Source organism: Bacillus rossius, chromosome 17, assembly GCF_032445375.1.
Source record: "Bacillus rossius redtenbacheri isolate Brsri chromosome 17, Brsri_v3, whole genome shotgun sequence".
In the NCBI taxonomy this organism is placed as follows: Eukaryota; Metazoa; Arthropoda; class Insecta; order Phasmatodea; family Bacillidae; genus Bacillus; species Bacillus rossius.
The window spans coordinates 25,749,011-25,772,995 of NC_086344.1; the positions used below are offsets into that span (position 1 = coordinate 25,749,011).

The 23,985-nt window shown below is 40.1% G+C and overlaps 2 protein-coding genes across 2 annotated transcripts in view; one reads left to right on the top strand and one right to left on the bottom strand.

The window, feature by feature from the left end:
• The window catches only part of LOC134540577 (tubulin epsilon chain-like), a 41,609-nt gene extending 40,912 nt beyond the window's left edge, over window positions 1–697 (bottom strand). The window contains exon 1 of the mRNA XM_063383397.1: window positions 552–697. Within this exon, the coding sequence (XP_063239467.1) occupies window positions 552–576 (25 nt within the window). The 5' untranslated portion in view covers window positions 577–697. The remainder of the gene's footprint in view (window positions 1–551) is intronic.
• A 4,097-nt stretch (window positions 698–4,794) lies between these two features.
• Window positions 4,795–18,875, top strand: LOC134540995 (E3 ubiquitin-protein ligase UBR2). Its single transcript, XM_063384107.1, has 2 exons — window positions 4,795–5,196; window positions 7,652–18,875. The coding sequence occupies exon 2, from the start codon at window positions 7,679–7,681 to the stop codon at window positions 13,064–13,066; it is 5,388 nt and encodes a 1,795-aa protein (XP_063240177.1). The 5' UTR covers window positions 4,795–5,196; window positions 7,652–7,678; the 3' UTR covers window positions 13,067–18,875.
• Window positions 18,876–23,985: the final 5,110 nt, after the last annotated feature.

Sequence of the window (23,985 nt, forward strand, 5' to 3'; positions counted from 1 at the left end):
ACCTGAGATTATATTTAAGTGTGACAAAAAAAAATTTCTTTTGAAATTCAGTTATGGAGATAAATCATAGGAAAAAAAATTATATAATGGTTGCACTGAACCCCTATACTTCATAAACACCTGGCTACGGGCTTATGAAGAAGAGGTAATACGCCGGTTGTCCATGATGGTTGCCAACTTGGAGCACAATAGTTGGCGGACATGAGTCTGATGAAGCTATTTAGGGTTGCCAGTGGCCCAGGGGGGAATGGAGCAGGCTGGGAAATAAGCAGCAGAGGGAGGTTCACAGGGGAAGGGAGAACATAAAGTGGAGGGGGTGCCTACAGAGAGTTTGGAGGGCGGACAATGCGACCAGGAGGGCGAGAAACGAGCTTGAGATAAAGATGGTAGAGCCAACAGGACAGAGGGAGTTTAATCAACGTGAAACCTCTATGCCTCCGGGATGATACACAACTGCAAAGAATTTCTATTCTTGTATTCAATATAATTATTTTACAGAATAGAACAAAATACAAAAATTTATAAAGCACTCCAATGTCATACACTGTCACCTTGCAAAGTTATAAACTCGCTCATCAAAATATAGGAAGACACATTGAAACCTTCAATTTTAATTAAGATAACACACTAGCTAATTTTTCAAAACAAAAACTAGAAGTTAGAATTCTCATCTATTACAGTTCCCGCCAACGGGTTCCCGCTCACAACGCAACAGTCATAGAACTACAAGCTATTAGAGCGCATTGAGTGAATTTTTGGGCTACTGAAAAGTACCAGGAAAAGTACAGAAAACGTTTTTCTCTCTCATTCCAATAATAGTGAATACCGGCATGAAAATTAGCTAATTATAAAGTGAAAAATCATCGGGCGCCATAGAAGTAAAATTTCAAAGACGAATTGTAATGCAACGTTTTCGTCAAACATAATATATAAAGAGAAAAATTAGGAATCGAGGTTTGTATTGCCAAAGAAATTCTAATTTCTCATGTGTACACAAACGTTTTTTTAACACTTTAGTTTACTGTTGGTGGATAGTCTGACACGAACCCTGCTACATCTATGTGAATTTAAGTAACTTAAATATTGTTCGGAATCTCAGGGTAGGTTCGGCGTTGTGGCTAGAGGCAGTGGTTCGACACAGTAGGGCCCCCCAAGCTGTTTCAGCCACTCGGGACGCCTGAAAAGAACAAGAAAATACCGGCTGATTTCTTATTAGTTTATTCCGGCACAGCCCTATACATAGTGCTGCCCGTCCTGACTGTAACGGTTGTCCCGAGTCGAATCGTCACACGCGCGACCACTCACTCAGTGGCGGCTCACGATTTTACTACCCGGTAAGGTCATTCATTCACTTTGGGCACGATGCGATGATTACAAAAAAAAAAAACCTAACATAACACACTAGAATCCTGAGCAAGATTACATTTCACAATTATAATTACGTAGTACACTGGGCTAAGAACACGTAGGCCCGTAACTCCGGCGACGCTACATGAATCTTAGGACTGTCCCAGAAATTTACGCGTTAGTAAGATTGTATGTTACGTGTTGCCTAATGGCTGCCCCGTGCGGGCTGAAACTAATTAGCCGATTGGCTAGGATATCGCATGAAGCGCCGACGTACCATCTCGCAGTTCGTACATAGTACTTACGTATCACATCGAACGCTCGTCCTGGAGAACTGAATAATTAGGTAACATACCACTCGGCAAGTCGAGGCCGACCATGGGACTGGAAGAAAAGGTTAAAGGAATGATACAACTATTGAAAACTACATATCAGTGAAAAAAAGAAATGCTGGTCCCGGGTCGCGTGGAGGCTGCTGGCCTCTGTGAGCTCTGGAAGGATACTGCCACGGTGAAACATAATTTTGGAAAATATAACATGTTAAACAACGAAAATAAAGTCTAATATGTTCCGTTTTTAGTAGAGATTCTGTTAAAAACCAATAGTAATCTCGATTTACGAAATGGTTGGCCAGCTTACAGTCATTATTTAAAAATAAAATAAAGTAAAATGAAACAAAGTGACATTAATTAATGTTTATGTGCTTGTTTTAGTCCATAACTTTTAAGTTATTTTTGATGAAAAAAATATTCTAGTTAAAACACCTATCGTCATAGTCTGATGGAAGATCTTGACTTTTCTTATTAATCTATTAATGTGTTGTACATAGTTGTATAGACTACTCTTCACACTCATCACTTCTAAAATCTTCCCAAAAGACCATCTAACTCCCTCCCTGTCAAAAACAAAAATTTGTGTTTTCGTGTTTCTGTTCGCATCCACTCCATATTTTTCTCTCATGGTCTCGCTTCCCTCTATATCCACATCTGTAAAACCTATTTCCCAGATTCCACCAGCCCTCTTCCCCTTGATCAACATGACTAGTCTCGCCAATCTTGTCTGTTCCCCCGTAGTATTACCCCAGCTCCTTGATCATCAATTGTGTTATATGGGTTTCCCCCTCTGTGCTATTATTTCTCCCTTACATCCTCATTAAGAATCTTGCTGTCCTGTGTTGTAGTTTCTCCAGCTCTCTTTGTATCATTACCATACACCGGTCTCAAACTGCTGTCGCATATTTCATCATTGGTCTTTCCAGCATGGAGTAAACACTTGATGCCGACCGCCGGTGCTCCCTCTGGTTCGCACAGGCCGTTATGTAACAACACTTACTCTTAAGTGCATCAAACACGCCCGAGCGTGATGTTCGCCGAGTGTGTGAAAGTGCGCCGCGACGAACACCAAAGCGACGTCAGCGCCTGGCCGGGTGTGGCAATGCGCATAATTAATTATATAATTATTCTGTCAAATTAAAACAACTAAATTAATAACAATTTAAAAGAGGTTTCATGTAAGGGAAATTATGTCTATGTGTCTTATAAGCATATATTGTGTAACTTGTCTTTAAATCCAGAACTGGCCGGGTCGGTTTTCCCGCGTTTCACGTGGTTAGGCGCGAGGCTGCAGGGCGGCCTCGAACTCAGTTACCGTCGGGAGCTCGAAGGGGTTGGGCGCTCCACGAACGTCGGGCCATCAACTTTCGCGCTTCATCTCCATATCAGCAATAGTGTAAGTCTTTTAAAATCCTTTAACTCGCTCGGCGCCGACCCCACCCCAGTCGCACGATATTTCGTGCGACTCGTTACTTATTAATTTTTATCCCGACAGGGAGTTTTCTCATTTCCTACATAATTCCTTGTCCAGTTTAAGGACAGCGTATAGTGGTACGCAGTTTCGGCTTTACAGCCAGCTAATTGTTATTACCGTAGGCTCGTTGTGACGAGTGTTGAATGCTACTGACTAACTTTCGCCTTTTAATTTTCACCATCTTAAATGCGTAATTTGTAACGTGTGATTTAACTGAATAACTTTCAATTTCAAGAGACTTTGACGTGTACGTCTCCAGTTGGCGTATCTACGTAATTTTAGAGACATTAATATTTCGTCGCAGGCTAGATTGCAAACAATCCTGAACATAGGGATTTCTCTTCGTGTTTCCGTGTCAGCCTAAGTCGTAGTAACATAAGTTCCGCGACTATCCGCCAAATCCTTCACAGGGACGTGTACTCACCGTTTCAGCTTACCGATATTACTTTGCAACCTATCCTGGTCGCGCGCGTCGTTTACGTTCAGAGATACGCGTGTCACAGCGGTCCGACAACGGACGTGGCCAGTACCGGGACCAAGAAGTGTATCAATACTGAATAAAGTGCAGTGTCCTGTAATTCGTTTACCAATCATTTACAAGGCGTCCTGGGTGGCCTGAACAGCCCAGGTAGGTTCCGAACTACGACGCGCTCCTGCCTGCAGCCACGAGGCCGAACCCCCGTTAAAACCCCTGAGATCTTTCCCAACGCTAATATTTAACTAAAAACTTAAACAGGCAGCGGGAGTGGTGTCACACTGCCTTTACCTTCATTCTTGTCCCTTTCAATATCTGCCAACTACCCCATGCTCCTCTTCATATTCTTTACCAACTGATGTACCTTCCCCCCACCTATTCTATATGTTTGTTCTTTATGGTTACATCCTGTATCTCCTGCTACTGACCAGCAATAAGATTTCATAATAACTGTCCTCATCCTTGCTTAACCAATCACATTCAACTTGTTTGCATTTAACACCATCCCATTCTTCTTTGGTCAGCTCTCTTGACTGTTCAAATCATCTTCAAGGATTTCCCCCTCTCCCATTGTTTCCTATACCTAAGGCAGTCTCCTGTCCAATTTATCATACTGCTGCCATTTCCAACCTCTTCTTCTCCATCCCTCTCCTATGCTGGACCTTAAAAAATGCCTTCAAAAATCAATAAATATGGAACCCTCCTAATTCCTCGCCACTTCTACCTGTCCCTCAGAGCCAAGCCAACCATATTTCACAAAAGAAACCACACCTAAAACAATGTTGATTTTCATCCATTAAATACAATACATCTATTTATTTTATCACATCTGGCTACCATTCTATCCATCACCTTCCCCACAAGAGATGTCAGGCTCCTAGTCTTTAGCTTGTCGGGTTTGGCTTTCCTTTTTCCCCCTCCCAAAACGAAGAAGCTGGGCACCACCACTACTTCCTCAGTAATCTCTCTTCCTTCTGTGACTGTGCAAACAACGCCCAACTGCTTTTCGCACAATTTTGTAAAATAGTGCACTTAATGCACTTTCACACTAAATATATTTTTAAAACTTGAGTATCTAAAAAAAATATGCTGATAAAATTTGGTTGTTTCCAAAGCTATTATTCAGTTTTAAATAACAATTGTTTAAATGTGGGTTTCGTTGTTTTGTTTTTTATAATTTTGTAGTTCCTGGGTAAATAAGGAAAAAGGATAAAACAATGAATTTTATTTGTAGATCATTTTCAAACGTTTTTTAAATCTAATTTATCGATGTTTCTAATATTTTTGTTTTAATTTTGTGTAGAAATGTTTGTTCTTTGAATTAACTTTTTGACATTAAATTCTTACATACAATCGCACAGCTGTTTGTTTCAAAATGAAAGCGAATAGTTAAGGAAGTATCTTGGAGATTGTGGAGTCATACTTTTATGCAATGATATAGTATAATGTTCGTGTTTTAGTGTACAATAATACGATTTTGTGTTCCTTCGACGTAAAAGAACGTTCATTTTGGTGATGTCATGAAATTTTATTGAAGAAATCGACATCTCTTCAAAACAGCTGGCCTTGTGAGTATTAAACCAGAAAGCTTTCTTTGTTGTTGTTTTAAATGCTCTGTACTTAAAATAGCGGTAATTTCTACTTGTCATGCAATTAAAAGTTTTATTAAAGGAAAATATCTACGTCTTATTGTATTTAATAAGTTTTTCCTTCTGTAATGTTTCCTAACACCTTCAGTATCACATTTCTTTGTGTAGCCTAACTTATATTACTTGACATTGGAAAATGTTTGTAATTTTAACTACTTCTTACCTTTTGTGGTGCGATCAAGGAGTAGTTAAAGTTGCTTGGCCATGAAAGCCTACAATCAAAATTCTGGTAACTATAGTAGCAGAAATTGTAAAAAAATTTCTGTCAGATTTAAAATTAAGTTAGTAAGGTTAAAGTTGGTTAAATTTATCTTTTTTTCCTTGGTTTCCCCAAATTTTTATAAAAGAGATTATTGCATACATTATAATTGATCCGTTTTTTTTCTGCCCACTTAATGTTTGGCCTTTTTTAGGTAGGCTACATATCTACTGAGGACCCATGACTACACAATATAAATAACAAAAGTTTTGCATATGAGTTAAATATATTGTGTTAAATGGAATGACCTAACACTTTACCCTAAGAATGATTATATAGTATTATTAATTACAAAAAAAACAAAGTAACATTTTTTTATAAAATTAGAGGAAAAAAATCTTATGGATTCAAGTATTTTTTTTTTACAAAGTATAAGTTAATCAAATATTTAAAAGCAACAACATTTTTTAGTGGATTATTATGCTGCATGATTTTAGGGCAAGTTGATTTAATCAGATAACAAGCATATAAGAATGGTAGAAAAATAATATCTAAAGATAAATTATTTCTTTTTTTTTATATCGTTGGAAATATGGATCAAGTAATATATCAGATATCTGTAAAGTCACTGTTTAGTTTTTACGAGAGACATTATTCTTAACAAAATCCTAGCTCACATAATGAAAGGCATATTGTAATTTAAGAACTAATCAACTACATGTTCAAGGTTTAAAAAAGTCCAAAAAAATAATAAGATTCTACGTGTTAACGATTGGTATCCCTACATAGCACAGATTGCATGACTGCTTCTGGGAATATAATTTATAACATCTGTTAAGTAATCAGTCCAACAGTGTAAGTACGTTCTCTGAACACTTGCAAGTTATCAACACCAAGGTAACTTAGTTCTGGAGGATTAAAGTTTGAAAATTGATAGTGATTTTATACACAAAATGTAAAAATAAAATATATTGGCCAATACATGTATATCATAAAAATTTTATCATGGAAATTTCTTTATTATATTTTTAGCAACAGACAATTTTTTAATTGTTTCAAACCATGATAAATTTCAACTATATTGTTTCTAAAAAAATGCCTTATATAAACTTATTTGTGTTTTTGAACTACCATGGTTTCACAATTCGCAAGGATGTTAACATGTTTTGAAACTACAACCAGTGCCCACTTGGTTGTCACATGACGTAGTAAGCTGAACTGGTTATGTTTCCGTAGGCGTATCATGGTATATATTTGGTTTTAAAAGGTAGGTTATTAGTATGATGCGTGTAGTCTGTTGTTGCATCATTCGTGAAGTAACGCACCAATGTCACAAGTAGCAGCACTACCTCATTATTTCTGTAATGACTGCCTCCCCTCCTTACCACACATTACACTCCTGGCATCTTCGCTGGTATGGTTGTGCAGAGTACTGTTCCAGTGAGCCATCTCTGCCCGTACATAAAACATTTTTATATTGATGATATCAACCACTAATTTAAATTACGATGATAGAATAATCTATCTCATTTTCTGTAGAAGTGAGGCTATGCTAATGGTAAAACTAGTACTATTAGCTTTATAGAATTGGTTACACTGTTATTTTACTTATTTGTATAATGATGCGGAATAAATGTCTTTAATTTTATACTCTGGGGATTTGGGGGGGGGGGGGGGGGGTGTCTTATGTGCCTCATTTTTAACAATCTCTTGACTATGAAGGAAGTTGTGAAATGCGCTATACATGGAAGAGAAGTTTATAACTAAAGTGCAGAACAAATTTAACTTAAGTCAGGTAGGTTTGTGTTACTGAGGCGGGATGGTAAGTGCCACTCTCACAGGTGCTTTTAGTGCGGTATTGCCTCTAAGTGCAAGGCAGTAAAAAAGAACTACTCATCCACCCCTCAGGATATTCTTAAATGCTTTTCGTAAACAGACACACATGATTTTTTTCTGAAGCTTTGCAAACCATATGTGTGCCCAGGCAGGTGTAGCCCTTAAGTCTGTTCAGGAAGGGTAAACTTTGGGATTGAAAAAAAAAAAATAAGTTAACAATATTTATTTAAAAAAAAAGCATTAATTATGTCTGTTGCATTTCTTTCAGCTATATGTAAAAATATTCATATTTATACATGCAATGTTTTTTATTAGATCAAAATTTATTCTCTGTTTCAGTAATGGTCATTTCTGCCAAAAGAGAATATGGACCGTAATATTTGCTACATAGACATGACAGCAGTTCTCCCGAAGTTTCCCAACTCATTCAGGCCTGTAGTTGACACCTGGATGGAGAAGCTGGAGAAGGGAATTTTATCACCGACTCATTTCAAAGACCACTGGCGTGTGTGGGTGCCGAAGATCTACAGCCCGGAGCCGAATGGCAGTTGCCTGGAGGGAGCGGCCGACGAGGACACGGCGAAGGAGGTCCTGTACGACACGCTGGAGCGCTTCATCTGCAACGGGGACCCGCAGGAGGTGCTGAGCAAGCTCAGCAAGATAAACAGCCCTCCGTCGGTGTGCTGCCGGGTGTTCAAGGTGGGGGAGCCCACCTACAGCTGCCGGGAGTGCGGCATGGACTCGACGTGCGTCCTCTGCGTGGACTGCTTCAAGCAGTCGGCCCATCGCTACCACAAGTACAAGATGGGGACGTCCGGGGGCGGGGGCTGCTGTGACTGCGGCGATACGGAGGCGTGGAAGACGGAGCCGTTCTGCGACATCCACGCCGCGAAGCTGGAAGGGAGCGCGGAGCCGGTCAAGCTCCTGCCGGACGACGTCGCGGAACGCGCGCGGATCACGTTCGCGGCCGTCCTCAAGTACGCCTACGACCTCCTCACGATGGAGCACTCCCCGGGACTGCCGGCGGACCTGTGCCTGAAGGAGGTGGAGAACGACCCTCTGGGCTTGCTGGATCCTTCCGACACCTACTGCACGGTGCTGTTCAACGACGAGTCCCATACGTTTGAGCAGGTCATCAATACACTGAACAGAGTCATCAAGTGTACCCAGAAAGATTCTATAGAGTTCGTGACAAACGTTGATCGGGAAGGCAGAGCAGTTGTGAAGTGTTCGACGTTCAAGCATTGTAACGAGTTGAAGTCGGACATTGAGAAGTTCACGTCGCGTCATGGTAACCGGGCTCTAAAGGTTCTGGTGGTTCACGCGCATGTCATAGCTCATCAGTTGTATGCCCTGAAATTACTTGAATGGCTGCAGAAAATTTTAGGGTACTGTGAAGGTTTTCGAACACTGTTCAGCCAAGTGGTTCTTCAGTCGAATTCCCCAGATGCTTCGATAGTGGAGGGAATACTCATGCGAGACTCACAGCTTTGGAAATCTGCTCGCACTCATTGGCACCGTCTCATAATACATGGCATGTTGATGGAATACGAAAGTAAGAAAGCTTTTGCTCAAGTTTTCACCAAGCACTACGGTTCGGTTCTCAAAGATTTCATGAGAGATGATCACGACCATTCGTTCTCCATCGCCTCCATGTCAGTTCAAGTTTTCACGGTCCCAACACTTGCTCACCACTTGATTGCACACGAAGATGCGCTGTTCAAGCTTTTGAACACGTTCATGTCGGAATGTTCACGGAAGTGCAACAGTGAAGGAAAACTAGAGTTTGAGAGAAACGTCCCAAACGGCACTTTCAAACGAGCACTCTTCATAATTTACGATCTGCGGTATCTTTTGAGCTCGGTGCCTACCGTGTGGACGGATGCACTTCGTAAAGGGTTTCTGCAAGGGATATCCTGGCTCCTCAACCTGTTGACGATGATGCAGGGAATGGACATGGTGACCCGACAAGTCGGCCAGCACATGGAGTACGAGCCGGAGTGGGAGTCGGCCTTCAACCTGCACATCAAGCTGTCGCACGTGATAACGCTGGCCCTGGAGTGGTGCGGCACGGACAGAGTGGTGCTGATCAAGGCATACCGCGCAACCCTGAAGAAGCTGCACGAGAACCCCGGCATCGACATGTCCCTGGGCGTGGAGGTGCGTGAGCTGGCAGACCACACTGTCTCCTGCCTGCAGTACGACGTGGCCACGCAGCCGATATCGATCCACCTTCCGCTGTCGCGCTTTTTGGCCGGCCTTCACGTGCACTTGGAGAAGTTCGGGCTCAACTTCTGCAGCTCTGAGTTGCAGAACATTCCCAAGCCGAACCCGGAGCAGCTGATCGAGCCGGTTCTCAGGACGCACGTGATGATCGCACAGGTGCACGCTGGGATGTGGCGACGGAATGGCTATTCCTTGTTGAATCAGCTGTACTTTTATCACAACGTCAAGTGCCGCTCGGAAATGTTAGACCGAGATGTGGTTTTGCTACAGATTGGCGCGGCACTGATCGAAAGTAATGAATTCCTCATTCACATGCTTAACAAATTCAATCTCCTCAACTGGGCCAATCCTCTTTTCGAGCAGAATGCTTTGAAGAACCCGGAGGAGGACAGCATGAGGCAGACCATAAGTCTGGTGGAAGAGTTCCTCGGCCTGCTGATCGTGATCGTCGGCGAACGACACGTTCCGGGAGTCGGCCAAGTCACGCACGAAGACCGCATCAAGAAAGAGATCATTCACCAGCTGTGCATCAAGCCTCTTTCTCACTCCGAGCTCAACAAAGCTCTTCCGGAGGACGTGAATCGCGAAACCGGCATGGAGCACGTCATCGAATGTCTTGCGGAGTTCAAGAAACCGAGCCAAGGATCGGCGAAAGGTGTTTACGAACTGAAGCCAGAGTTTTTCGACCAGTACAACGTGTTCTTCTACCACTACTCGCGAGAGGAGATGTCCAAGTCGGAGGAGGCCCAGCGCAAGAGGAAGAAGACCGCCGGTGAGCTGGAATGTTGTCCTCCACCCGCTCTGCCTCAGCTGACGGAAGCGTTCATGGTGATGGCAAACCTGCTGCAGTGCGACGTCATGCTTCACGTCATGAAGATAGTCCTGGAACGCAGCGTTAATCTGCGTGCCCGCAGCTTCTCGGAGGCACAGCTCCACAAAGTGTTGCATCTCATAGGGTTTGCTCTGCATGAAGAGGAGAAGCAGCACTGCCAGTTCATGAGGTTCACAGAGCGGGCAGAGAAATGGGGGATTGAGAAGCTGATTGAGGAGCTTGTGAGCAGTGCGAGGGTAGAAGCACACAAGCATCTCTTGGCGTGGGTGCTGGCCAAGTTCCGCCAGGTGGCTGTGCACAACCGCGGAGTCCCGATGAAGGAGCCCGTGGAGGTTAAGGAAACAACCGTGCAGAGTGAGAATGCGGCTCAAGAGGAGAAAGAGTGGAGGGCAAAAATGGCAGCTCAGAAACGAGCCAAAATCATGGCGCAGATGACTGCCATGCAAAAAAACTTTATGAAAGAAAATGCCAAGCTGTTTGAAGCAACACTGTCATCATCTGACCAGACTATTGATTTAACTGGTTCGACCATGGATCTGTCGGAAAGCTATGAAGAGACCCCGGTCGCTGTGGGGCCCAACCAGACGGCAAAACTGAATGTGGAGCGAGCGTACACGTGCATCTTGTGCCAGGAGGACCAGACAGTGCGTGCGGATGGCCCCGCGCTTGTGCTCGCGGCGTTCGTGCAGCAGTCGACCGTGCTGTGCCAGAGGCGAGGTGGCGAAGTGGTGGAAGACACGAGCGAGCCCCTGTTCCTACCTGCTACGCTGGGACCCGCCCCGTACACTGGGACGTGCGGTCACGTCATGCACAGCCACTGCTGGCAGAAATACTTTGACAACATCCTCGCGAAAGAGAGTCGCAGGCCTTACCGTTCCCGCCAGCCCTCGAGCTTCGATGTGGAAAAGCAGGAGTTTTTGTGTCCATTGTGCGAATGTTTGAGCAACACGGTTTTGCCGTTGTTGCCGCCGTTGGGTACTCTACAAACTACGTCATCAGCGGTCAACACCCTAACGTTTGAAATGTGGATTCAGGCCATTAAAATTGCCTTAAAGTACAAAAGAAAGATACCAAACAATGCAAAGAAGAGCCAAGGAAAGAGGTCTTCCCCTAGATTACAGAATAGGGAGAAAAGTCCCGATGATAGCGCCGATGCTGCGGCTGGTGAAGGTAGTGCAGAGACTCATTTGATGGAGCAGTTGTTCTACACTTGCCCAATTGATCAAGTCGGCATTGAATTGGGAGAAAGTGGCAAGCCGTACATGGAAGCAATTTCTTCTACGGTGGCAAACGCGCCCATGTTGTCCGCCAACATGTCTGACATGATACTACTGTACTCGCAGGCGGCTTACACGAAAGGGCTCGGTGTGCATCCCCACATGGACAACTCCAGAGTCCCGTTGCTTGCTTGGAAGTCGTGTGCCTACACGATACACTCGATAGAGAACTTGCTGCGAGAAATGAAGAAGCCCTTGTTCGGGGAACTGTCGTGCAGACAACAGGACTGCCTGGAGAGGCTCGTACGCCTGGTCGGCGTCCTGCCCCTGTCTTGGAACCAGCACAACGTCATCACCAGCCACGCGCTCCGGTTGTGCTCCATCGTTTTTGAAAACTCCTGTGATGGTCCCTGCTTGCTGGACTGGGACAGTTTCGGGATCCTGGTCCCGCTGACGCTGGCCCTGCCGAGTTTGCTGGAGAGCGAGCAGTCGTCTCGCATCCCGACGGGCGGGGTGCAAGAGTGGTACATACTCAGAGTCTTGTTCTTGGCGAACGTAGTCAAGATCATGCTTACTTGCGATTTCAGCGGAGGAATCCTGCCGATGGACGTAGACGGGGAGGAAGCGCAGAGCTCTGTCTCCGCCGTCACGGACCTGCTGGCCACGGTGAGGAAGGAAGCCGGTCTCGACGCGCCGAGCGACGACGTCGACGCGAACGCAGTGTGGCTGCAGGTGAAGGAGACCAGCGTGCCGTTCCTGCGGTGCTGCGCGCTCTTCTTCCACTTCCTGACCAACGTGCCGGTCCCGGCGTGCCTTCGGGAGCCAGGCGGCGACACGTACGAGAACCTGTGTGCGTACCTGGGCCTGCCCGGCGGCCTGGGGGAGCTGGCGTCCGGCCCCGCGGCGAGGGAGCTGGTCTCGCGCTGGTGCTCGCACGACAAGGTGCGGCGCCGGCCGGCGGGCGCCAGCGGCGTGCCCCCGCCCGGGCCCGGCCCCGCCCCCAACCGCCTGGTGGAGCTGCCGGCCGACTACAGCGAGCTGATCAACGCCGTGTCCACCTTCGCCTGCCCCAACTCGGACCACGACGACTCGCGCAACCCCACCATGTGCCTGGTGTGCGGGGCGATGCTGTGCTCGCAGAGCTACTGCTGCCAGACGGAGCTGGGCGGGGCCTTCGTGGGGGCGTGCATGGGCCACGCGCACGCCTGCGGGGCAGGGGCGGGCGTGTTCCTGCGCGTGCGCGAGTGCGAGGTGCTGCTGCTGGCGGCCCCGGGGCGAGGCTGCTTCATGCTGCCCCCGTACCTGGACCAGTACGGGGAGACTGACCAGGGCCTGCACCGCGGCAACCCGCTGCGCCTGTGCCCCGAGCGCTACCGCAAGCTGCACCTGCTGTGGCTGGGCCACGGCGTGCACGAGGAGATAGCCCGCGCGCTCGAGTCCAGCAACAGCATCCTGGCCACGCAGTGGCAGCACCTGTAGGCTTGCATTCAACAATGTCTGTACAAGATACTCTCCTTGGCTTTTTTTTTAATGTAGTTTAGATTGCGACATGTCGAGATTTTTGGTTTGGTTGCGCGAGTCTGCACGATTACTGTGACCATGCTTCTTATGCAGTGGATTTTGCGTCTGTTTCTTGGTTGACTTTCATGGAGCTTCTTTTAGATGCTGTTGCCGCAATGAGTCGGAATTTCAGAGAAAGTGACGCTCGATATAAACTTCATTTAGTCCTTAGGGAATGTGTTTGTTTACTTGTCAGATGGAATTGTTATCTCAGGCTATTTTTTAAACACTTATATTTTTAATATTTAATCACCAATTAACTTTTTTTCAGTAATTGCATTAAATTAATTGTAATGCTTGTTCGTATCAGGCCTGTCTGAAAATTATCAAATTCCTTATGGTTTGTACTCCTTCTTAATTTCCTTGATTTGTCTTTAATTGAACAAGGGTTTTTATAAGTTCTTACATTTCACTACGATGCTTTAAATCTCCTAAATAAAGACTGATAGCTTGCAAGTAACAGATAAATGCAGAAATTTTATTGTTCTTTTATTTCTGACTTGGCAGAAAATAACGCTGTCGCATACCCAATACAATTGGCGAATTTTATAAGTAAAAAAAAATATCTTGAATTATTTTTTTTATATCTCACCTTTAAACTGAAATCTTGTGTTTACTATCTTTCTTTGACCTTGTAAAGTAAATGAGATCAAATTAACTATTAGGGCATAAAATTTCAGATCATACTATGAATGGGTTAAATATGTGAGATAGAGATAATTATGGATAATAGGGGCATGTCTGTAAGAATTTAACTAACCAAATGGATTTTTTTTACATCAACTTTTTAATTTTGTTATTTTCTTGAGGAATTTTGTGTTATTACAAATAGTTTTCTACCTCATGATAGTTGTGAAAGAGATAAAGTAAAGGTCTCCTTAAAAAGTCCTTTCTTTTTTATTGCACGAGAGGGTAGGAATCATGACCTTATTAACATTATAAAATACCTGAATTTTATCAAATATTTTTCTCCTATTATGTGAACACAATTATATTTGTAGTGTGTTCACTATTTTCTGTGAATATTTTCATTTGTTGGTGATTTTAATAACTGGCTACGAATTGTGTTCGGAAAGTAAGTAGAGTTGGGCTGTATAAATGTAAGCAGAAATGTTAAAATAATTCAAATTTTTTATGCGATAAGGTGCAACAACTTAAGAAAGTTTTCAATTTGGGGTGAATCTAAACTATACGTCAAAACATATGCAGCACATGAAGAGGCAGAAATGTTGAAGATCATGGAGTGCGGAAATACTTACGTTTATTACTAGAGCCAGTACTGTGTGCAAGGCGATAAACACAAGTCATGATGTATGGAATTACATGTTCACAATCAACCATGCGTGTGGTGTGTTGTTTTTCCTGCACACATGATCGTCAGTAAGGAATTCCACGTAACAGAAATCCAGTGTTCCTAATTGTCACACAGTAACTGCTTTAGTGATAAACAGAAACATTTCCAGACGTGCATCATCGACATTTGTGCATTGTCTACACATTACATACCTTTATGTGTACTCAGTTTTGACATGTATTTTAAATACATCAGTATAGCATCCATACAATTTTACATTTCCTCTTCATGATGTCTCCTTTCAAGTTTTGTCTATAGCTGATACACAATGCTTTGTTCAGAAAAGTCCCAGAAAATAAAGGAAAATTACAAGATATGAGGTCACTGTGAAATGTTTGTGCTTGCACGTATTTCTACTGTCTACTCCACGTCATTGACGCAAAGCTTCTTGCACACCTCTCTACACACTTTGTGCATCCGTCTTTCAATAAAAAAATATTTTTTTAACCTATTAGTTGCAATTTTATTCTTTACTTCATATTCACCAAGCACAGATAAATTTCAGCATGTTGCATTTTATTCTGTTTGAAAACTGAATGGCTGAAAGTACAGTTCTTGATGATTGGCTGGTCTTTCAACTGTCACCAACGTATTATAAACTGACTTCCTGTCGTCTCGTAATAACGTCAGAGACGAAGGAGCAATGGTTGGAAGCTGTACTAACTTTCCGAACACAACTTGTAAGTACTACGTAGGATGAATTGCAAGTATGGTACTGAATAAAAGCTGTGTGATGCGCAACCAAGATGCAGACCTTTGTTAATAAGTCAAGGTTTTATTTTTTTGAACTACTTATTTGAAACTAGAGATGATATTTTAATTAAATAATTCAAATAACATTATTTTTTTATTTTTTGCATTTCTAATTAAGAAATAGCTTAGAAACATAATTACTGGACTATGTAAGTAAAAATTAATGTATTATATTAAAACATAAATTAAATTATCAGATACCTATTCTTATTTAGGTGAGTGTGTTGTGTGCCTGATTTTTCTGTGAAATATTTTTAGTTATAAAAACATTTTCTTTGGAAGTAAGATTTTCTTCAGTATTGTTAGTACCTACCTGTTCATTTTCAAGAAATTATCAGGTTAATTAAACTATGGAGTCCACATTTTTGAGAGTTTTAAACGTGAGGGCAGTAACAACACAGATTACGTTGGAGCAATGCTTAATAATCAAGTTCATTAGTATTTGGTTAGTCATCAACAGGAAAGTGAACCCTTAATTGTCTATATTAAAAAGCTGAGACATGGTTTAAAGCAACATGGTTACCATACATTCTAATTTAGGGGGTATCTTTAGCACATGATCCATAATACACACTGATAGTCCGCCACTTCAGTTTTTGAATGTAATTTGCTGCTATCTTGTGGTTGGTTGTTTTTGAGCAAATAGCTTCCTAAATAAATTTGCTTGTTAAATTTTTTTTGCCCGTGATTTGGATTTGTATTCATAATGTTAGTTTGCTGCTGTTTTTACATGGTTTTATTTTTTTCCACACGTGTTAAAGACTGATGTATTTCAACCCGAACGTTAACATTAATTGTTTGTATGTAGCCTTTGTCATAAAAAGTAAATTTTTAGATTTTTCAGAAAAATATTTTTTTAGAAATATTCTTAAATCATGGGCAAAAAAAAAAACAGTATTATTGAAGTGAAATAATTCAGAAATCTAGTCCCTTAAATGTACAGTTTCAGGAGCCCCTACAAGATCTACTTGTACCTTTTTGAACATGTACGTAATTTGCAGTGTGTCGAAATTGTTGATGTGGGGGTTTAGTTTTGTATTCATGTGTCAATTGCCTGAAACAGCATTTCGTATATAAAGGATGCCCAGCATGAGAAGGAAAAAAAAGTTAAATAGGTACCTGGAATTGTCAAGGAATTTTAAATTTCTGACAAAAATCTTGGATGGGCCTCGGAATTAATCGTTATGTCAGGGATATATCAATGAAACGTTTAGACGAGGGTCAGTGTGTATCGTTAACCATTTAACTGTCTCATGCATATTGTACTTGGGTTTAATCTTGTTTGTTGCAATGGTGGTATGTCAAGTATATTTGAGCAAAGTTTGAATTTGTAGCAAGCGAGTCTGAATTCCAATGGTGGTGGTGCCTCAGAAGAAACATCACTGTGTGCGTTGTTTACAGTATTTTGTTTACCGAATAATAGACAGTTTTGTCACAACAGCGAAGAATCTGCAAGTATTTTGGGACTTTAGCAGTTTTAAGAGATGCAGAAAAAAAAAATTTTATTGGATAATTTCTATGGTAATATTGCAGGATTTAGTCAGTGAAATTTATAAAAAAGTTTGGATATTAAGCCATTATAAAATTGTTGGTCCGCCATAGGAAACTGGGAAAAAATTGCAGATTAGCTGTTTTTAGGAGGAAAAAAAAATTAACTTATGTGTTGATGCCACAGAAGAAATTAAGTTAGTGGAACAAAAACCAATATGCTTGCTTTAGTGTAATCTGCTTCTGTTATCGAACCGACTGTCAACTGTGAAAAAACTACCATTGACATAGAAGCATGCTTCTGATTGGCTGTGCAACTGTTAGTTTTGGTTATTGGCTGGTGTTTATTTGTGATAGTTGTAGATTTTGATGATTTTTCCTCAAAATAGTTACTTTTGGTTAACTTAAGGGAACATTAATTTATTCCATGTTTTATTGACTAAGTAAAGAGTCTTTGATTTTTCTTTTATGCTTGTTGCTTTCTGAGTAAGTACATTAATTTTTTTTTGTAATTCAAAATTCCCTGCAAGTTTCTCTATTTTATACAATAGAGTCTCGATTAACTGAGGTTCTGTTCCCGGAAAAGATGGTTGAAAAATTTGCTTGAGGACCTAGAAAATGATCTAACCATTGACGAATACCCTTAAGGGTGTTATGTTCTGTGCTAGGTCATTCATTATTTTATTTTAACAGTTACGTGGTTAAACCTGCAAATGTTTTGAGTGGTCAAACTTCAAATTGCGTAATAAGCTAGCAAAGTTGAATTTTTAACATTTTTGTGCAGTATGAATAATGAGAACAAACTGGAATAAATAAAAAAAAACCTTTTTGTGTTTAAAGGCAATGCTGGATGCTACTGCATGGCATGGTTTAAAATTATTTTAGAAAAATTTATTTAATTTTATTTAACCCTGTAAAATCATAAAAATTCTGTTGATTTTTAAATGCCAGGTAAAATAAAAAAAAAAATTCTGAAAGAAATTAAACTATATCACATAGCAGCCAGTAAAATTAACTTTAAACCTAAAATGTTCCAGTTATATATTAAATTTCATTCTCAGTATCCGTAGTGCACAAAAAGTTAAAAAAATTCATTTCTACCAGCTAGTTATGCAAAAAGTATGCAATAAATAATTTTTTTTCATTTTGTGAAAGTTCAGCCACTCGAAAAGTTGGCAAGTTTAACTGTGTCAAATGTAAATATAAAGTAATGACCTGAAATGGGACATAGACCCTTAATAAAACTCACCTAAATGATGCACCTTACTGGCTGAACCAGACACAGTCAATGGTCACTCAAATGTATTGTAGTTATGTTTCTGCTCTCATTTTAAAACCATTTTTACTACAAAAACTAAGAAAAGCTTGTTTAGTGTAATTTTAGATGTTAAAACATGTTAAAAGTGTAATTAACAAACCAAATCATAAAGTATGCTTAGTTTACCTCAATTTTGAATTCCTTAGATGATAACCAATTAAATGCTTTTAAATGCACTTGCATTAGAGTTCATCCAATACCTAGCTGATCTAGTTTTGTATATCTGCTTTGTTGTTAAAATTTTTTTTGTTAACAACCTTGTGAATTATATGTGATTTATCAGTGTTATCATTTAAATATTTGTGCAATTTTTTTCCAGTGTAATCTGATGATGTTTGTTGTGCCTAATGAAAGCTAGCATCTCTATATAGTGCACTTGTAGTTGTGCTCAGGATGTGCAACTTTTAACCGCACTAACTTTTAAGCGCTCGTTCACTGTTCCTTCGCTCACTTGTACAGTTAGTAGTTAGTGTAAATATGCATTGCGTTGGCAGTAGTCTTTTTTGATCTTTAACATAGATTAGTCAATTTTTCCAGTGATGTTTTATTGTATTACACATAGGGTAGTCATTTAGCAGTATGGACTAATACAAATATTTGTATACCGTGCTGTTTTTTTTTTTTTGATGTAGCTGTACTTCCTGGTGGTGTAGTTCTGAGTCGAGGTGACAAAGCTTTACAAAAACTTAGAAATGTCGAGGATGTCACCCTGGAAAAATTAGTGTTTGTTGATGAGAGATGAGGGAGTATTTTCGTGCAATATAGTCATGTAATATTAGTGTTTGTTGTCAAAATTTTATTTCCCAAAAACAAAATGTGTTTTTTTATTCCTTTTAACCCTGAAATATGCTTGTGGCAGTATGCATACTCATTGTTCTTGTACAGTGTTGTATTTAACAAATTTTTTCCCCCCACAACTACCTATCAACTGGAATCACAATTTTGAAAGTTATCATAGCGCAATGAGCATAGTTGTGTCTTCTTAATACCAAGTAGGTACTACATTGGCATACACCCACGTATTGTACAGTTTCGTAGCTCTGGTTAGCCGTGCAAATTTCTGCGTTACGCAAAATATACCCAAAATGTTTTGTTTTTTTTCCAAGAAAAAGTGTACCTCCAATATCATTTCTTTGAGTTACAAAAGCAAATTGGCCTTATTTTAGAATTAGCTTATATCAGACAATGTAGCATAGCCTATAGCTTGTGTCCCCCATTTGTGTTTAGCTGCAGTACTCCAGATTACTGAAACATGTATACTTTGAAGATGCTGACAATAAGTTACCCTGCAATTTTTCACTAAGCTTAGAACATCTAAAAGTATCCAAAAAATATATATACCTTATACGTTCATAATTGGCTATTCTATTTGGCATTTCAATCAAATAATTCTTAAAATATTTGTTACTAATAACTACAACAAGTGGAACTGAAGTCATGAAAAATTTCAATGAAAAGAGTGTAAGATGTAAGAAGCCAAGAATGTTGTTGATAGTTTTGTAATTTATTTCTGCAACATAGTGATGCTTTTTATATGAAACATAATCTGTGACTATGATAAAAAAATTTACTAAAATACTTTATTATTTTTCAATTAATCAGTTTGATGAACTCAAAAATTATATAAATTAAATTTTTTATTTTTTTAAAAATGAGCCAGTTTATAGTTTCCTGCATTTTACACTACTCAAATATGATTATGTAATATATTTCTCTATTTTACATTTAACTTATTTTTTAAACTTGGACTCTTATGAAGTGGAAATAAACATGTGTGTCCTTGCCGGAGATGTGTAACATCTAACCTTGGAAATGAGCAAATCCGTGTGTTCACTTAAAATACGAAACTCTTGACACAAAGTTTTAAGTAGAATTATTTAAAATAATGCCAAGCATGATAAACATGTACACAAATTGTGTTTTAAACTATATAATGAAACTTCTCTGAAAATAGTGGAAAAGATTTGAAAAACATTTATACACCGGCTTTGAACCTGAAATTTGACAAGTAATTTTATTAAAATTTTGCCAATCTTGTTAAATTATTTAATCAGTTAACGGAACACTTTAAAGTTTCCCTTTGGCTTTGTGCACACACAGCATCGTGGTTACACATTTTTGCACCCTGCGACTTCCGTTCCATTCACAAAATTACTTCAACCAAACACAGTAGACAGAGAGCTAAGAAGTTACACATCAAAAATTTTCACTGCATGTTAAGGTTAGATTAGAAAAATATTTGATATTTGTTATGATAAAAAAATATAAAGAGATAGACAGAAGCCTAGACAAGCTATTGTAAGACATTATCAAAGCACAAAATATTGCAGCAATTTCACCTGCAAATGAGTGGAGGGGAGATAGTTTGCGTTTAGAAATGTCGCACCCTGGACTTTCAGGAAAGTTTTCAGGCAAGAATGATTGCAACTGATCAGTTCGTTCCGAACATTGACAAGTGTCGTGGGGGAGAGAGACCCAGCAGACAAACTTGCAGAACCTACCTGACAGCTCGGAACTGTTTCAGACAAACTGCGATAGTCTGTGCAAGGGAAGGCGACGGTTACACGGCACATGATTGTGACAAGAGGCAAGTTAATGACCGCATAGCTGTCTTAGGAGAGTAAATGCTAATTCATTCCACAAGTTCCTAGGATTTAAAAATATATATTTAAATATGTTTGATAGTTATGGGAAATTTGTTGTTAACAAATTAATGGCAATTAGGGCTCCAAAAAGAACAGGCTAAATACTAAATCTTTGAAAGGGTTCAGACACTGAAGCTTGTGCCGTCAACCAATTACAAAATTACGGGTACGTACACTGTACAGTTGATATTGTAAAGAAAATTTGCCACTACAACCAAGTTTCAGAGAAATAATAAGTACAATGCTTGCAGGTTGGTAGTTGAAGAGAGATGCTTGGTAATTATGTTTTACACTGTCACAATGTGGAACCAGTACTCACAATTGCTGAGACCAAATTATTCCAGAGGCAGCAGTATTGGTTTGTCTGTGGCACCACTCCCGATATGCCAGCAACTGCTCTAGAACTTGTGCAAAGCATTACGTGCCACGTGCAGCTGTTTTGAATCGAAAAGGCTTGGAGATGCTAGAATTTATGTACCTATTGTATTTGTATCAAATTTGGCATAGTCTACTTTAGTCACACACGTGCTAGTTTTCACGAAAATTATCCCAGCAGCAAAGAAAAATTTTCCTAAAAAAAAAGTGATCCAATTTTTTTTTGACATGATAACGTCTTATAAATCGATGAACGCAGGCTACACGCACGAAAAAGCATGACTCATACGTTCCGCTTGAGCTGAGCATGCAAGAACCGGCCAACCACTGTGCGAGAAAATCTTCTGTAATGTCAAACAGATTAAGGCGGGCTTTTTAACTAATTGTTCGTGATTATATTCAAACAAAATATTTCAATTAAATTTGCAAAAACTGTAAGTAATATTTGAAAATTAAAAAGTATGCAATTTTTCATCAATGTTTTCTTATGATGTTATCATGTAAAATTATCGTCCGTAAACCAACTTTACAGACAACCCCCTTTTATAAGAAGTTTTCCTCAAACTCATCTCTTAGTGCTACTATTTGCCAAAAGAATACTGTGAAAACTTGGTTCTCTGGGCTACATGTACATTTCCTTATGGAAATGCAACCAATTCATTTACGCACAACTACAATAGTCCGTCCAATTAGCACGGTGCCCAGAACTTTTGGTTTAGTTCCACAGTACTTGCAGGAGGTTCTCCACTTGTGGCAGAAAGCAACTGTGCCGTCGCAGAATCAACTCACCTAGTCTGCCCCACGTGGCCATCTGCTATTGGTGATGTCCGGTGAACAAAATCAGCCTCCAAAGAAACTAAAGAACCACATAAAATACATAAAACTGTTTTGTTCTTTTGAAATGCTCATCTTAGCTGCATGGAGAGTAGAAATTTGCTACACACTTACCACACCCATATTTTTAAGAAAATGTTACCTAAACAAGAAAAAAAAAGGTGCTCAGTTCATTACTCTGTGGGAAAGCCTCGAAAATATTGCACACTGTGTGTCTGGGACAGTTGAGTAAAAGTTGCCAATTTTTACAGCAAAAACATCCCCCCCCCCCCCCCCTGAGAAAACTGTCAGGCACAAGCTAGTTAATTCAAGATCATGTTTTACTCATTTTTACATTTATCAATTGTTATGACAACACAACTAGGATAAACCCTTAAATTAGTTCCTTCCAGCACACAACATGATACGGGCTAGGTTTCTAAGTAATGAAATCCGGGAACTACATTATTTTAAGTTCATTAAATGAGTTTGGTGGAAATAAACCATTGCAGTTTTGCCACTGCACACCCATTAAAGAGCCCAAAAATATAAATGCCTGGGACAATAGTCATAGAATACTCTTGGGATAAATCTACACCACTCGTACACGTAGAACACCCAATTCAAAGGAAACTAAAGGAATCAATATTTATTGTCAGAAATATTATCACACAAAAAAATATTGAATTACAAAACATATGGATAACTTTAATTTAAAAATAAAAAAAAACTCTCACAGCAATACATCAGCCAATATTATCAGTCAGGTGTGCGGCCAATCAGGTGAGCCCTCGCTTGCCATTGTGCTAGGAAGGAGTTCGAACATACATAAACCCCCTATTTTTCCAGTGTCTGATATCAGTCCCTACCTGAAGACGGGAGCAGATGTCTGTTTCCGAAGCATCGCAACTGCTTTGTCGTTGGAAATCTACTGTGATCGTTGGTGCTGTACATAATACCTGTTTATTTTCATCGTTGTGTTCATGTGTTTGCTGCGTTGTCCAAGTTTGTTGTCATGTCTGCATTTACTGTTCTTGTTGACCCACTTTGTTCATCTGTGCTGTTAATTTTTCATGGCTTAATTCCTTCCCTGGCATTCTTGTGCTGCCCGATATTTAAATTTGGGATGTGCTCTCATAGTGTTTTCCTCAAATACCTGTTTAAGTTTCGTCATTGGGTCCATTTGTTTGATCCAGCCGATTTGGGCTTGTTCTCTCTGGGTTTGTGTTTTCATTCATGAACTTTTTCCATGGCACGCAGTGCATAACTGCAATGGTCTATGTCCAAAAAAATTGTACTTAAATAACTTATTTTGCTCTTTCATGTAAGGTCTAGGACTTCACAACCATGCTGGCCAGGACAGGAGTTTTGTAAGCACAAGGAGTGTGATTAAGGTCAGTTTTATAAGGCTCTGATCTCACAAGGCTGTGTTGATTGAAATTTTTTTTTGTTGTTACTTTCATTTAAGTGCTATTTATACAATTTTTAACTTAGTACATCCCTTGCTTTTGTTTTTTTTGTCACAAATATTTTTAAACGGATTTTCACTTGGTGTAATATCATGCATGTAAATAGGCGCATAAGTCTTAATAATTATCATCACTTGCACAATTTTTTACGCTAAGCAAATATCTATTGACAATATTTATGGCAGACTTACAAATGTAAGGGAGGTATCAAGGTAAAAATTTTATTATTTGCCCTTAAATAAAGGTAATAGAAAAAATATATAAACATTGGAATTGAGAATGAGCCTTTAAGTATCTTGCTATTACATTCTGAAGCATACAGAAAATAGACCATATTATGTAGGATACCAACACACGTAGGTAGTGTGACCACACACATTCGAACATATTCTACAAGTAACTCCTTCCCCATCTGCAAGATGAGCAACCTTCATGTAACAACAAATTAAGTGTCACAAAAGATGAGACGACGTTAGCATTAAGCTCTTTAAACTTGTGTAAGATTCTTTATTACTCTTCTCACATGGTAGTATTCTAGTACACAATAAAATATAGTATACAGTGTGTGCCGTACGTACTGTATTAGATGTACCCAAGATATGCTGGGAACTAACGTATTCCTT

Bases quoted from the DNA above. Each gene is read 5' to 3' on its own strand.
- LOC134540995 (XM_063384107.1), top strand. From the start codon at position 7,679: ATGGACCGTAATATTTGCTACATAGACATGACAGCAGTTCTCCCGAAG.